This window comes from Chiloscyllium plagiosum, chromosome 9 (assembly GCF_004010195.1).
Source record: "Chiloscyllium plagiosum isolate BGI_BamShark_2017 chromosome 9, ASM401019v2, whole genome shotgun sequence".
In the NCBI taxonomy this organism is placed as follows: domain Eukaryota; kingdom Metazoa; phylum Chordata; class Chondrichthyes; order Orectolobiformes; family Hemiscylliidae; genus Chiloscyllium; species Chiloscyllium plagiosum.
The window spans coordinates 42,386,445-42,400,857 of NC_057718.1; the positions used below are offsets into that span (position 1 = coordinate 42,386,445).

The 14,413-nt window shown below is 36.4% G+C and overlaps 1 protein-coding gene across 1 annotated transcript in view; it reads right to left on the bottom strand.

Annotated features, from left to right (window-relative positions):
- spata17 (spermatogenesis associated 17) overlaps positions 1-14,413 on the bottom strand; it is a 330,038-nt gene that overhangs the window by 263,157 nt on the left and 52,468 nt on the right. Inside the window, exon 6 of the mRNA XM_043695798.1 lies at positions 8,383-8,506. Coding sequence (XP_043551733.1) covers positions 8,383-8,506 — 124 coding nt within the window. The remainder of the gene's footprint in view (positions 1-8,382; positions 8,507-14,413) is intronic.

A 14,413-nucleotide genomic window follows, 5' to 3' on the forward strand; every position in this document is an offset into this window, starting at 1 on the left:
TACACAGTATCAGTATTTCCAATAATAATGTTAAAAAGAGAAAAGCACAGAAACATCACATTCATTTTAGCTTTCCTCGCAATTAACTCTAGAAATCAAATGTGGTAAAATACAAAACTAAAATCCACTGTAAGATTGCATTATTTTCTAATGCTTTTTTAAGCTATATTAATGACAAATATTCTCCTTTCTCAAAATGTTTCTTTTATCCCTCTTCTTCCTGGAAGGTTCACATGTACAGTTGCTTGATTCTGGAGCCCCATAGTGCATAATGCAAATGGTCCTTTCTCATGTAAAGACTTAACTGAATTATGTTATCAGATAAATTCATTTTTCCACTTGTGATGTAGAAGGTTATCAAACTTGCTCCAGAAAGTCTTGCCAGTATACAAGAGTTTCAGCGCTGGAATCAAGCTTAGCATTCACACCCAACCCACATTATATTGTGAAGACTGCCAGTGCACTAAAAAACTGTAATAATTTTATGATAGTCATCCTAATGATGTTATATTGATGTTACAGCCATATAGCTGTGCTCACCTTGGCATTTTTTAGGCTGTTAATTAGTTTGTGAATTGTTTCATTCTGCCACATTATTTTCCTTGGGAAGAATAGAAAGATACAACTACTTGATTTTACAAGTCATGCAAACAAGCTGAATCAGTTTTCACTTCGCATCCACACATAATCATTATTTTATGGTTTCTGCAGGAAGTGAAGAACAGCATGAGCTGCAGCTGGTAAAAACAAAGTGCTAGAGAAATTCAGCAGGTCTGGCAGCATCTGTGCAGAGAGAAACAAAGTTAATGTTGTAATCCTTTATAACTCTTTTTTAGAATTTGCAAGCAGGCTATTTCATTTTCCCACTTGAGGTGGAAGGTACAAATTTGTTCCAGATAACTCTCTTAGGAGCACTCAGGCTTTAATAAAACTGGTCAAATCAACGTTGTAAATATATAACTGGATTTTTTTTCATCTAAGTTAGAAATCAACATTCTGTACAATGTATGTCATTGCTATTTTTAAAACTTCAGGAGTGGATACCTGAAATATCCGGATTTAAAATAAATTTCCAAGTAAAATATCATGCTGCAGTACTTTTAAAAGCATTCCTCATTCATGAAGTAAAATTATAACCTGCAGATTCTGTTTGTGGAAACCAGTTTGTCAAGCTAAATTAAAATGTTCAATACAGTTATTAATCTAGGACAATCTGATCCAGTTAAGTGTTCATGTATACAAGCTGGCAACAAAGAATCTGTGCAAAACACAGATTTTCAAAATTGTGGTGGGAATCATGCCTGAATTCATGTGTCCATAATCAAGAATGTTTTTGATATCCTAATAATATCCCTTTTGGTGGAGGTAGCAGTCCTCTTGAGTAGATTGAAGATCTGTGACCATGAGAAAGAGAAAGAAAGAAAAATCCCAGCACCTTTGGATGAAAGTGAAGTATTGCCTTCCTTTATGCCAGATTGGGTAAGTGGAACAGCTACCTGAGCGTGAAATTTACTTAACTGTCTAGTCAAGGCCAATTTATATCATAATAGTAGCCACAGAATCAGAAGGAGGATAAATTACTTGTGAAGCAGAAAGCAACCATTGACCTGCTTGAGACTGAAGTGAAGTATTGCAATGCAGCCAAACTGCTTCTAGTTTCAACCTAAATGGAAACTGAATTGAAATGCTATCAAAATTTCTTGTCTCAACCTCAGCAAGAGAGGCATTGTCAATTTAAATTATAGAAATTTTCCAAAATACCGCTGTAGAAATCCCAATATCAGATTGTGACTACTTGCACTGATCGTAGGTAGATGGTTTAGGAAATTTCATGCTCAGAAGTTTGATTATAATTAAATCTATTTTTAGTCTAATATGTCCAAGACAAGTATTTGAAACTTAAATAAGGGCAATTATGACTCCTTGAAAGCAGTGCCAAAGTGAACTGGCCAATTAGGTTCAGGGTCAGGTCCATAGAGATGCAATAGCATACATTTAAGGAGACATTTCAGAACATGCAAAAATAGAAACATTCGAACAAGCAAAAAAACTTAAGAGGATCTACCATGGATGGTTTAAATAAAAATGTTAAAGGTAATATCAGACTTAAAGAAAAAGCAAATAATTACACAATGATGGGATAAGTCGTAAGATTGGATAGTATTTTTTTTTCAAAAAGCAAAGGATGACTAAAAAGTTAATGAGAAGAAAAAAAGAGTATGGTTGACTGCTCATTAGAAATATAAAAACAGATAGCAAAAACTATATTTAAAAAGGAAAGAGGTAACAAAGTGAGCATTGGTTCTTCAGAATATGAGTAAGGGACATTAATAACAGAAAATAAAGCAATGGCAGATAGCTGCGCAGTCTTCATTATAGAGGATACAATTAACATCTCAGAAATAGAAAATGAAAGGGAGGTAAGAAATCCAATAACCAGGGAAGAGGTATTGAACAAATTGTTGCAGCTGTAAGTTGATGAGTGCCTGGATCGTCATGAACTTTGTCTCACAGAATTAAAGGAAAGGTCAGTTGATGCATTTTTTAAAAAACATCTAAAACTCCATAGATTCTGGGAAGATTCCATTAGATTGGAAAATGGTGGAGGTAACTGCTTTATTCAAAAAAAAGGAAAGGGGATGGGAAGACATTAGAAATGATTTTTAGAAAGTCCATTATTTTCCAGTTGCTCTCATTTTCAAAGAAGTCATACTGGACTCAAAACATTAACTCTATTTCTCTGTGCACATATGCTGCCAGACTGGTTTCGTTTCTCTAACACTTTGTGTTTTTATTTCCAATTTTCAGCAACCATAATGGTATGCCACCAGTGCTGGTTCTCAATTTTTTAACATTTATCTCACTGATTTGGATGAAGATGATGGCTTAACTGCTAAAATTCCTGATGATACGAATGTAGGTAGGCAAGAAAGTAGTGAAGACAACATAAGGAGGTTACAAAAGAATATGGAGAGGTTAAGAAAATGAGTAAATGGAGTACAATGTGAAAAATGTGAGATTGTCCATTTTGTCAGGAAGAATTAAAAACATATTATACAGAAGGTAAGACAGTGTAGAGCTCCAAGATGCAGAGGGATCTTAGTGTTTTAATGGATGGATTGCCAACCCGGTTGGTAATTAAGTACAGCAAATAATTCAGAAAGCTAATAGAATGTTGTTGTTTATTGCAAAATGAATTGGGGACCTAGGCTTGAATCCTGCCATAGCAGATGGTAGAATTTGAATTCAAATTAATATCTGGAATTGGGAATCGAATGATGACCATGAATCCATTGCTGATTGTTGGAAAAACCCACCTGGTTCATGAATGTCCTTTAGGGAGGGAAACTGCCATCCTTATCTGGTCTGGCCGACATGCGACTCCAGACCCACAGCAAATGTGGTTGACTCTCACCAGCCCTCTGGGCAATTAGGAATGGGCAATAAATGCTGCCTAGCCAATGACACCTTCAGCCCGTAGATGAATAAAGAAAAAAGGAAATACAGGAGTAAGGAAATTATGCTTTAGCTATATAGGACATTAGTGAGGCCACCTTTGTATATGGTGTTGGTTGCTTTATTTAAGGAATAACGCAAATACATTGGAGGCAATTCAGAGAATGTCCACTAGACTAATTCCTGCAAAGGGTGGGTTGTTTTACGAGAAAGTTTGGACAAGCCTGTCTTCTATTTGCTAACATTTAGAGAGTAAGAAATGGCTTGGTTGAAGTTAGACATGGTGCATGTGAAAAGGATGTTTTCTCTTGTGAGATAACTTATTCGAAGGGGTCAATTTCTAAAAAATAAAGGGTCACCCATCCAATGCAGGTGAGGAGATTTTTTTTCTAACAGAGGTTTAAGAGTTTTCAGAATACTCTTCCTCAAAAGCCAATTGAAGCCAAATATTCAAAAAATTTGAAGGAAGAGATAAATAGACTCTTCGTAGATTTACACAGCATAGAAAAGGACCTTCAGTCCATTGAGTCTAGTTATATCAATGCAGACTCAAAGTGCGCTAATTCCAATTTCCTGTACTTGTCCCCCATCCTTGAATCATATTTGAAGAGCTAATTCAAATATTCTTTAAAGGTTGTAAGGTTTCCTACCTCCACTACCTTCCCAGGTAGTGCATTCCATATTCCCACGACCCGCTGAATGAAAAAAACTTTTTCCCAAATCCCCTCTGAATCTCCTGCCCCTTACCCCAAAACACCTCAACCAAGGGGAATAACTGCTCTCTATTCATCATGTCCACCCCTCATAATTTAATATACCTCAATCATGTTCCCCTCAGTCTTCTCTGCTCTAAAGAAAATAATCCAAGTCAATCTAGTCTCTTCTTACAACTCAATTTCTCCATCCCAGACAACATCATGAATGTCCCCTTATCACCCCCCCCCCTCCCCCACAACCCCACCCTCAGTACTATCACATCCTTCCTGTATTGAAGTGAATGGAACTGCACAGTAATCCTGACCAATGCTCTGTACAATCCAACATTACCTCCTTGCTCTTATACCCTATGGCATGACTGATGAAAGCAAGTGTTCCATACGCCACCTTAATGATCCTATTCACATGCTCTGCTGACTTCAGGGATTTGTGAATAATTACTTCAAGATACCGCTGTTCTTCTAAGCTATGCAGTGTCCTGTCATTCATTAAATATTCTGCCTTGTACTTATCAGGGTAAAATACCATTTGTTACTGGTCTGCCTATCTGATCAACCCATCTATATCTTCCTATAACCTCAACCATCTTCTTTGCTATTAACCACTTTACCAATCTTGGTGCCATCTACAAATTTGCTTAGCATGCCCCCCACATTTTTATCTATATCATTTATGTATATAATAAACAATAAGGTTCCAGTACTGAGCCAAGTGGTATACCACTGGACACAAGCCTCCAGTCACTCGAACAGCCTTCTACCACTATCCTTTATGTTCTATTCGTAAGCCAGTTTTTCTCCATCCCATCCGGCTTTAACCTTCTCATTTAGTCTCCCATGTGTGACCTTGTTAAAAGCTTTGCTAAAATCCACATAAACTACAACAACTGAACTTCCCTCATCCGCACAAATGATCACATTTTCAAAGGTTCTAACAAATTTGTTCGACATGACCTCCCTCTGACAAAGCTATGCTGACTACCCCTAATTAACCCCATGCCTTTCCAAGTGGGTATTAATTCACTTCTTCAGAATTTTCTCCACTACTTTCCCTATCACTGACAATGAGACTCACCATTCTGTAATTTCCTGGTTCATCTCTAGCATCCTTCTTAAAAGGTAGAACTACATTTGCCACCTTCCAGTCCTCTGGCACTTCCCCTGTGGCCAGAGAGGAATTAAAGATTCGTGGAAGAGGGTAAAAGGCTTTTGGAGAATATGGAGCAACCAGATCAACTGTGACCTAACTGAATGGCACAGCTGCCTTGAAGGCTAAATGGCCTACTCCTATTTATAATTCACCCATTTATCTTCAGTTGTTTTTGCATCATTTCATTATTGTTATCAGTGGTACCTGGAATTGATTCAAGAAATCTGTAGCCACTACTATTATTTAATTAGCTCTAATATATGTTGGGAATGCCTCAAGGTTATGAGATAAATTATATGATTACAACTTCTTTATTCCAGGAGACTGAAGTACACTAACTAAAAATACCCATACATAATATATCACACTTGTCGTTCTAAAATGATTCTCAAACTGAAAAATCATTGAATTAAAAATGAACATACTTGCGTCCAAATCCTTCATGGTCTTAGTCACTTTACAGCCTACCAAAGATCATCTTTATTCTACCAAATTTTATCTCTCACGTATCCTTAACTTTTGTTGCACTACCATTGATGAATTTGCCTTCAACCATCTAGATCCTAAGCTCTAAAATTTGCCCCCGCAAATCAAATTATTGACCAAATTTCCAAAAAGGGTTTGTCTCACATAAATCTTTTTGTCTGATTATCTCCTGCAAACATTTATTAAAAGTGCACAATTTAAAATGTCATTGTCACCATATTTTGGTATTTGAGGGTTCAGTTAGAGAGGTTATACCAATTAACAAAAATTTGCATTTGTCATACTTTGAAAAGAAAACTTTGATTGATAGCTCACATGGTTGTGTGGAATTAGTTCATTTTTATTAAATTTAATGACGTTTAAACTTTAAAACACGCCAACATGATACTGAATTTTATATTTCAGCAGCTTATTCAGCACGTTAATATTTAAAAATGAGTCTGATACCTCTCCTTTGGGAACCAGTATTAAGAATAAAATATGTTCCTTTTCTGGTTTTAGAACACTGTCATGAAATGATAATAGAAGTTTTATCAGTCTATATATATATATATATATATATATAAAACAGACACAAACACACTTGAGGGGCTGTAATGACATAATGCATTGGGACCTTGGGAGAGGGTCTTTGATGTGAAAGTTATAGCCCTTGGACATGATCTTCCTTCACCCAGGTGTCAGGACTGATTGTTTCACAATGACTGTGTAACTTAGCAAAATACATTTATTTTAATAAAAACACATTTCCATAGGAATTACTGAGAATAAGTTATACCAAGCTATTATATGGATTATAATTTGGATTCCTTTCTTTTTGTGGCTAGGTTGAAGAGTGCAAAGCTTTAAGAACTGTCAAAAATATACTGAATTGAACTTTAATAAATCCCTGCATTTTGTTACATTGAATGCATGTTTGTGCTTGTGTCTTATTAGAGCTGAAAAATGTGTTGCTGGAAAAGTGCAGGAGGTCAGGCAGCATCCAAGGAGCAAGAGAATCGACATTTCGGGCATAAGTCTTCTTCATTTCCTGAAGAAGGGCTTATGTCCGAAACGTCGATTCTCCTGCTCCTTGGATGCTGCCTGACCTGCTGCGCTTTTCCAGCAACACATTTTTCAGCTCTGATCTCCAGAATCTGCAGTCCTCACTTTCTCCTGGTGTCTTATTAGTTTTATTGTTTAATATATTTGGAGAAGTCTCCATTCCAGTATTTCAGCTTCTTTGAGGTTTTTCATTCTATTGCAGGAGGGCTTCCTTCCAAATTAGTCCTATTGCTTATCAGTATGCTATTAATTCATTCATTCGCATGGTCTGCTGACTTGCTTTCTAACCTTATTTTGAAAATAATGTGCATAATAAAGTGATGGCTTTGAAATGCATGTATAAACTGAAAATTATGAAATATCTCTTCAGGACTTTCATTGTGCAATTTCTGAATTTTAAGGATAAAGATACAACAGATGCAAATATATGCAAGTTACTTGCATTTAAAAAATAAGTCTCAACAATCTTACAAAAAAATGTCAGTTTTTTTTAGCTCTATATGGCTTCTATAATAAGTGGGTCAGAATTTCATACTGCACTACTTTCCTAACCATAACAATAGTCTGGCTCACCGATTTCTGATACAGCACATATTTGCCAGCACACATTCATGAATGGACAAATCATACAAGTGACCCGATTTACATCCCAGCCCTTGCAAGATTATAGTTTTGTTATGTAACCTGGAACATTAATATTAAACTATCTATAAATATCTGTACTTCTATTACTGGTGTATTATATTTCAAACTATGATTTTTTAAAAAATCACAAAAGGTACACTTTTATAATGTGATAATTGAAATATGAGCTCAGCTTCCTGTCCTTATCAACGAATTGACTTCTGTACAACACGTATATGGCAAAGACAAAGCATCAGTAGAATAGCAGATAGACAATAAAAAAGGATTTTGTTGTGCTATTATTATTTAAGTTTTCTACCCATTCTGCTAAATACACTATGTAAACAGAGGATGCTTTGTTTGCTTGTAGCAACTCATCAAAAAATTCTTCCAGACATTCCTAGACACATTGATTTTGAAAAGCGGCTGCTTTATGAACCTAAAGCAGCCTTCATAAAACAAGTCTGTCAGATGCAATTAACCTACGCTTCGGAACTCTACCCTGCTGAAACAGTTGCAAAAAAGATAAGACAATTAAAAAAAAAAGCTTTACCATCTTAGTTTAACAGCTTGTTGGCTGTGCTTGACAATACTACAACACAAAACGAGGCAGTCAAAATGAGTTGTTAGGCTGAGGTTATGCCCTTCCTGTTGTGTTATCTGCCAGCAGATCAAACTGCTGACTTGGGCTCTTTCTGCCAACAATGCTGATGCTGCCTGTATGAAGATGCTGTCACCTAGTAGTCATGGTGCTTGCACTCCACAATAGAAAGGCACTAAATTGAACTCGAAGTATTGTCTTTGTGATATCATTTCAGCAAGTCATGTCCCATTCAGCCTGATAGTTTATCTCTGTCAGGCAGGGACCCAGGCGACTATACAAGCTGTCAGGACAGGTACACAGACCTGCTCAGTGCTGAGGAGGTAATGTATCTTTCGGGCTTGGTAATGCTTTCTTCTCTCTTCCTCTTCTAACGCTTTCTTTTCCCGTTCCTTCTTCTTTGTCTCTTCGTACTCCTCCAGTTCTTTCCTGCAGTTAAGCAGAGATTTACGATGCAGATGAACTGAACAAAGCACAATTTATAAGTAACTCCTTCAGTTTCAATAGTTCTCAATTACTCTGAAGCATATTATATTATTCAAGGTTACAACAGTGAATATATTGACATTTAAAAAATCACATTGCTTTGGTTTTGCAGCGTGAATTTTTAATTAACATTAGGCTAAACTGCAAAAGAGACGAATCACCTGCAGTGACATGACCCCATTTTAAAATCCTACTTCTGAAATTGTTTATTATGAAACAAATTAGAGAATAGCCTATTAGGTTTGTGGATAGTTTTTTGGCCCCAAGAGATCGAAAAGTTATAGTCACCTTTTCTACTGTAGTAAAATCTGTAGAAAGATGACCTTTCCTGATCTACATCTCAAACCCATCGTTAACTGCTAAGTAGAATTTTAAAGCTAAACAAAATTATTTTCAAAGAAAAACCCTTTGTGCTATTTGCATTATGTGGTGCCCAACAAACCTTACTATATGCTAGATTTAAGGTGTTTGTAACATCAATGACCTCTGTGTCCTTAAAGAAAAATTTATTAGGTAGTCTATTGCAGAAAATGGATTAAATTATACTAAATTATTATGTAAGAGGAAATACAATGGAAAATTAATTATGCTTTAGCAAAACAGTTTTCAAAATCAAGAAGTATGAGGGAAATAGGAAAAATCCTTCTCATGTGCCAGAACATAAAATTAAACAAAAGAACAGCAGATTGATCAGAGGATATCTGATGAAATACTTTAAGTAAAATCTTAATAATAGCTATTAAGATTTTATCAAATTTTAGTAATTAAACGTTCCATCCCTGTGTACTAAAGACAATTTTAACCAGTATTACAATTTTAATTACTCAAGTTCTGCATGTCCTTCAGTGCTGCTGTGAAAAATCATAATCAACATTATATAAATCTATCCAACAAAAAGCATATTCATATAAATATTCATTTTAAAACAAAATTATTCTAAACTGCCACTTAAATATTCACATTGGACAAGAGATATTTGTTTAAAAGGATGAAAAAGAATTTTTAAATGCAGAAAATTCCAATTCTGATTATCAGAAATGAGATCATATATACACGTAAAAAGGTATAAACAATAAATGAAGTGCAACTTTCTCTTAATATATAGAATATACAAGTTCATTGTAAGGTTTAATATTTAGAATCAAATACTCTGCAGAGTTTCCTTCAATATATTTGAATGTCAATCTGCATTGCTTAAAAAGTGTTAGACTTATTCTAATATATTTTAATCTAATTAAGATGATATTACAAAAATATCTGGATTAAATTTATTAAAGTTGGAATTTTGTAAATAATTTCTTATTTATAAAATATTACATTTTCTTAAGTATATACTAAATTTTAAAACTAAAAGACACAGCAGGAAATATTCGATTTTCCAAAATCAAATTTTGCTTGAATATGTATGCATATCGGTCCCCAAACTATCTCTACAAAAATATGCAATTTATCATACATTTACATTAGATTCTTTCATCACAAATGTGTGTTTATGAAAAGATTCTGTTTAGCTTTAGAGGGTTAAATTAATTGTCTCACAAGAGAAAACTTACATAGGGGAAATTATCTGATTATGGCAGTAATAATTGCACAGCTGTTTAACACAGATAGAGAAATAATTCATGTAGGCAATAGGCCGTGGTGGCAATGACATTCTGCATTTAGTAAATATGCAAACTGTTCAGTCCTAATTACCCATACTAAAGGATGCCCTTATTAAATGTATAAACTAAAACTGTCTGCTTGACAAGTGATAAATTGTTATATTGTGCAAAACTGCATTACAAAATTATGGTAGTGAACTTGGGTCTCCTAACTTCATTAAGTGATTTTCCAGGAAAGTTGAATGATCAGAAGATGGACACTGCAATATATCCATCCATGGAAATGACTAAGAGCAACAGTCTTGTATGATGCAATTACTATGTTACTTTTAGTATTCCCAAGTCAGGTCCCCTCCAGAATAAATCAGGGGCAATTTAAAAGAAAGAGTATTTCAAGATTGTGCACATGAATAAAATGTTTGCTTTGACTTTTGCAATAAATAACAGTAGCTTTCTGAGCTTCAAGCTAATAATGTTTTATTAATGTCATGACTCAGCACCAGGGCAGCTAATTTTTAATTTCATGATATCATTTGTTTGATCCAAACAGGAGTCTATTTTTGCATATCTAGCTAGAGGTTAGAAGTGTACAAGCTTACCAACTGCATACTCAGCCTTTAAATTAATCAGATCAATTTATCACTGCAGCAACACAAGTCTTAATTTGAAGACATATTAAGTATTGTACATGGAGAATAATACAATACTAAGGTAAGAGTAGTTGATATAAACAGTTCACATTGAAAATTAGTAGTTTCCTTCTCCCAATAGAATATCATTGAAAATTGTACTATATTGTCTGTTAAATTTCACGGTTTATCGCTAATGTGATGTTCTTCTAAACAGCACTAGGTGCAGTCATGCACCAAGGTAACTTGTTCTGCATCCATTATACAGTCCATTTCATCTTATATCGTATGATGCCATAAATGTTGCATAATTTAACACTACTATAAAGGATTTCAAATTTCGCAAAATTGTGCTCTCTTTAATTATATTTATGATGCAATCAAAATGCTTTTCTTGTAAGCTTTGTACGTATCAAGAAATTTTACCACTTTTTTTGGTCATTTGTTTGTTACACATAGAATGGATATTAGAATGATTTCCCCTTCTCTTACTGCTCATTTGACTGAAGAGAGATTTGCTTAAAAGAAAGAAAAATATTTTAACAACACCCTCACCTCGAGTGATGTAACTCTCATGGACAGACAAATGACATTTTTTTAAAAAGGTTGAAGATTTATTAGTCAATACCTGAAATGCATTTAACAGTACCCACAGAGTACAACATAGGTAGCATACACTTAGGAGTTGAAGATCTAATGTTCCTCATCATATTTGCTTGTCTTAAGGTGAAACCTTGGAATGTTGCAAACCTGCGATTCTTTTTCGGTCCATAAAAAAATTGAGAAGTTAGGAAGGTTCATGAAGACAGATGTGCAATGATTTACTGCTTGCACTATTGTGTTTCTCTGCTTACAGTCCACTTGAAGTACATCAAAAACCCTTCTTCAAAAATCAGGTTTGGTTCTTTAAATAGACAGATAAAAGTAAGCCAAACTTCCTGCCGGCTCATACTTGGCTCTTAGGTAAGGCCTGATTCTTTGCAGCTCTTGATATCTTTTCCTTCTCTTTCTGCCTGATGAAATGTTCCCTAATTGAGAAACTTGGTTTGTCTGATTTGTCCATTATCTATTTTAATTTTTCCTAACAATTGGTGTCTGATGTCCTGGTATTGATATGCTGTGCTGTTCAAGTCTAATTGACTTAAATACCACTGTGATCTCCATACCCATTCTTCAGAACTCCACTCCAAGGCCAAAAAGTCTAAGTCATGAATACCCTTCACATGTAATAGGAAGGAAACAAAGAAAAGTCTTTTTTTTGAGGGCAGAAATAGAAGGCCATATTCTAAAGGTATTGTCAATTTACATTGTTACCTGTCTGATCAGCTACACAAATCAATCTACAAAGGCTGTACCATGTATGAACCCCATGCAAGAGAGTAAGTTTTCCCAACTGACTTGCATTGCTAACAATGTTCAATGCCTGGAAAAAATCCACCTCACGTATTTTTGGCAAAATCCATCCATGACCAAAAATGTTCCAGTACGTCACCGTGGCCTTGGCAATTTGCTTTTGGCTAAATATATTACTAGATTAGCCTTTTGTTAGCTTTTTAATAATGCCCTTAAAGGGTTTAGATGGTCTTCCTAGATGTCTCTATAAACTAGCAAATCATCAAAATACACACCACAGCTACAATAACCAGCCTGTATTGATTGGAATGATGCTAGCCTGGTTGGTTTCACTGAATATGAACTCCCTGATTGGGCTGTTAATCTGCTCTAGTCAGGGAGCCCTGACTGACAGACATAAACAGGCGTGTCAGGGGTTCTGTTCACTCCAGGAGCTGGCTCTGTTCTGGCAGGGTCAGTGTCATATACTATGCACACATAAGTAAAGTGTGACTTGGTGTCGGGATGTTGGCCCTTGTGGAGTTATTCACAGCCACTACTTGATTCATTAACATTTAAAAGGTGACAGGGCATTCTTGAAACCAAATACATTACTTGCTATTAAAATAAGCTATCTACTGAGACAAATGCTGAGATTGCCTTTTTCGGTGGTCATGGGAACATGTCAGTATTCTTTTGATAAATCGCTTTTGCTGATGAGAGTGGTGTAGCCAACTTTCTCAACACAATCTTCATTGTGAAGAATTGAATATATATGGGTTCAGAATCAAGCATTAACTTTTTGATTTTCAGCATAAAGTCTCTTGGAACTGTTCAGCTTGGGGACTAACACGATAGGGCAATGCCAGTTGCTTTGACCTGATTTGGTTATGTCATTGTCTGTGTTATATCAAACGTCCTCTTCAACAAGCTAATTTATCAGAGCTCAGCTATTATTGGTTCTGTCTTAATAGATGGGCGGCACGGTGGCATGTGGGCGGCACGGTGGCACAGTGGTTAGCACTGCTGCCTCACAGCGCCTGAGACCCGGGTCCAATTCCCGCCTCAGGCGACTGACTGTGTGGAGTTTGCACGTTCTCCCCGTGTCTGCGTGGGTTTCCTCCGGGTGCTCCGGTTTCCTCCCACAGTCACAAAAGATGTGCAGGGTCAGGTGAATTGGCCATGCTAAATTGCCCGTAGTGTTAGCTAAGGGGTAAATGTAGGGGTATGGGTGGGTTTCGCTTCGGCGGGTCGGTGTGGACTTGTTGGGCCGAAGGGCCTGTTTCCACACTGTAATGTAATCTAATCTAGATCAGGTCTTAACTGTCCACATCATGAAGGGTCAAGGAAGCACAATCTGGTTTGTCTCCACATACAACCAATTCACCCAGTAGTTCCTATTATGTTTTTCCTCTGCACTGCATTTGTACAATCTGATGTGTAGTCTGACCTTTCCAATATTTATGTTAGCTTCACAATAGGGGATTCAATCTGGTAATTTTCTAGATCTCCTTCTTCCCCTAGTTTTTCCTTACTATTCTTTGTGTCAGAATCTACTCTCAAGTCTTGGCATGTTGACCCTTTTTGTTTCTATTTCTGAAGATAATATCTTTTTAATATGTTTGTGCCACACAGTTGTTTTTTTTTCCAGTCAGAGGTGGTGGTAAGTGACCTTGCTCATTATTTTCCCTCTACAGAATGCAAGACTAAACGAAATGCTCAGAGGTTTGCACGTGAACAGCAAAAGAGTCTAATCCCTTGTTTTGAATGTTTGTGCTTCAGCATGTCTGTCTACCTGTTGTTTCATGACCTTTTGGGAGGCTTTAAGGTGTTGTGGTTCTGTTCGCCGAGCTGGAAGTTTTTGTTGCAAACGTTTCGTCCCCTGGCTAGGCGACATCATCAGTGCTTGGGAGCCTCCTGCAAAGCGCTTCTTTGATGTTTCCTCCAGTGTTTATAGTGGTCTGTCCCTGCCGCTTCCGGTTGTCAGTTTCAGCTGTCCGCTGCAGTGACCGGTATATTGGGTCCAGGTCGATGTGTTTGTTGATGGAGTTTGTGGATGAATGCCATGCCTCTAGGAATTCCCTGGCTGTTCTCTGTCTGGCTTGCCCTATGATAGTAGTGTTGTCCCAGTCGAATTAAATGCCTAAAACTAGGGGGCATGCATTCAAGGTGAGAGGGGGAAAGCTCAAAGGAGATAGAATCATAAAATCCTTAACAGTGTGCAAACAGGCCATTTGGCCCAACAAGTCCAATCTGACCCTCCAAAGAGTAACCCACCCAGACCC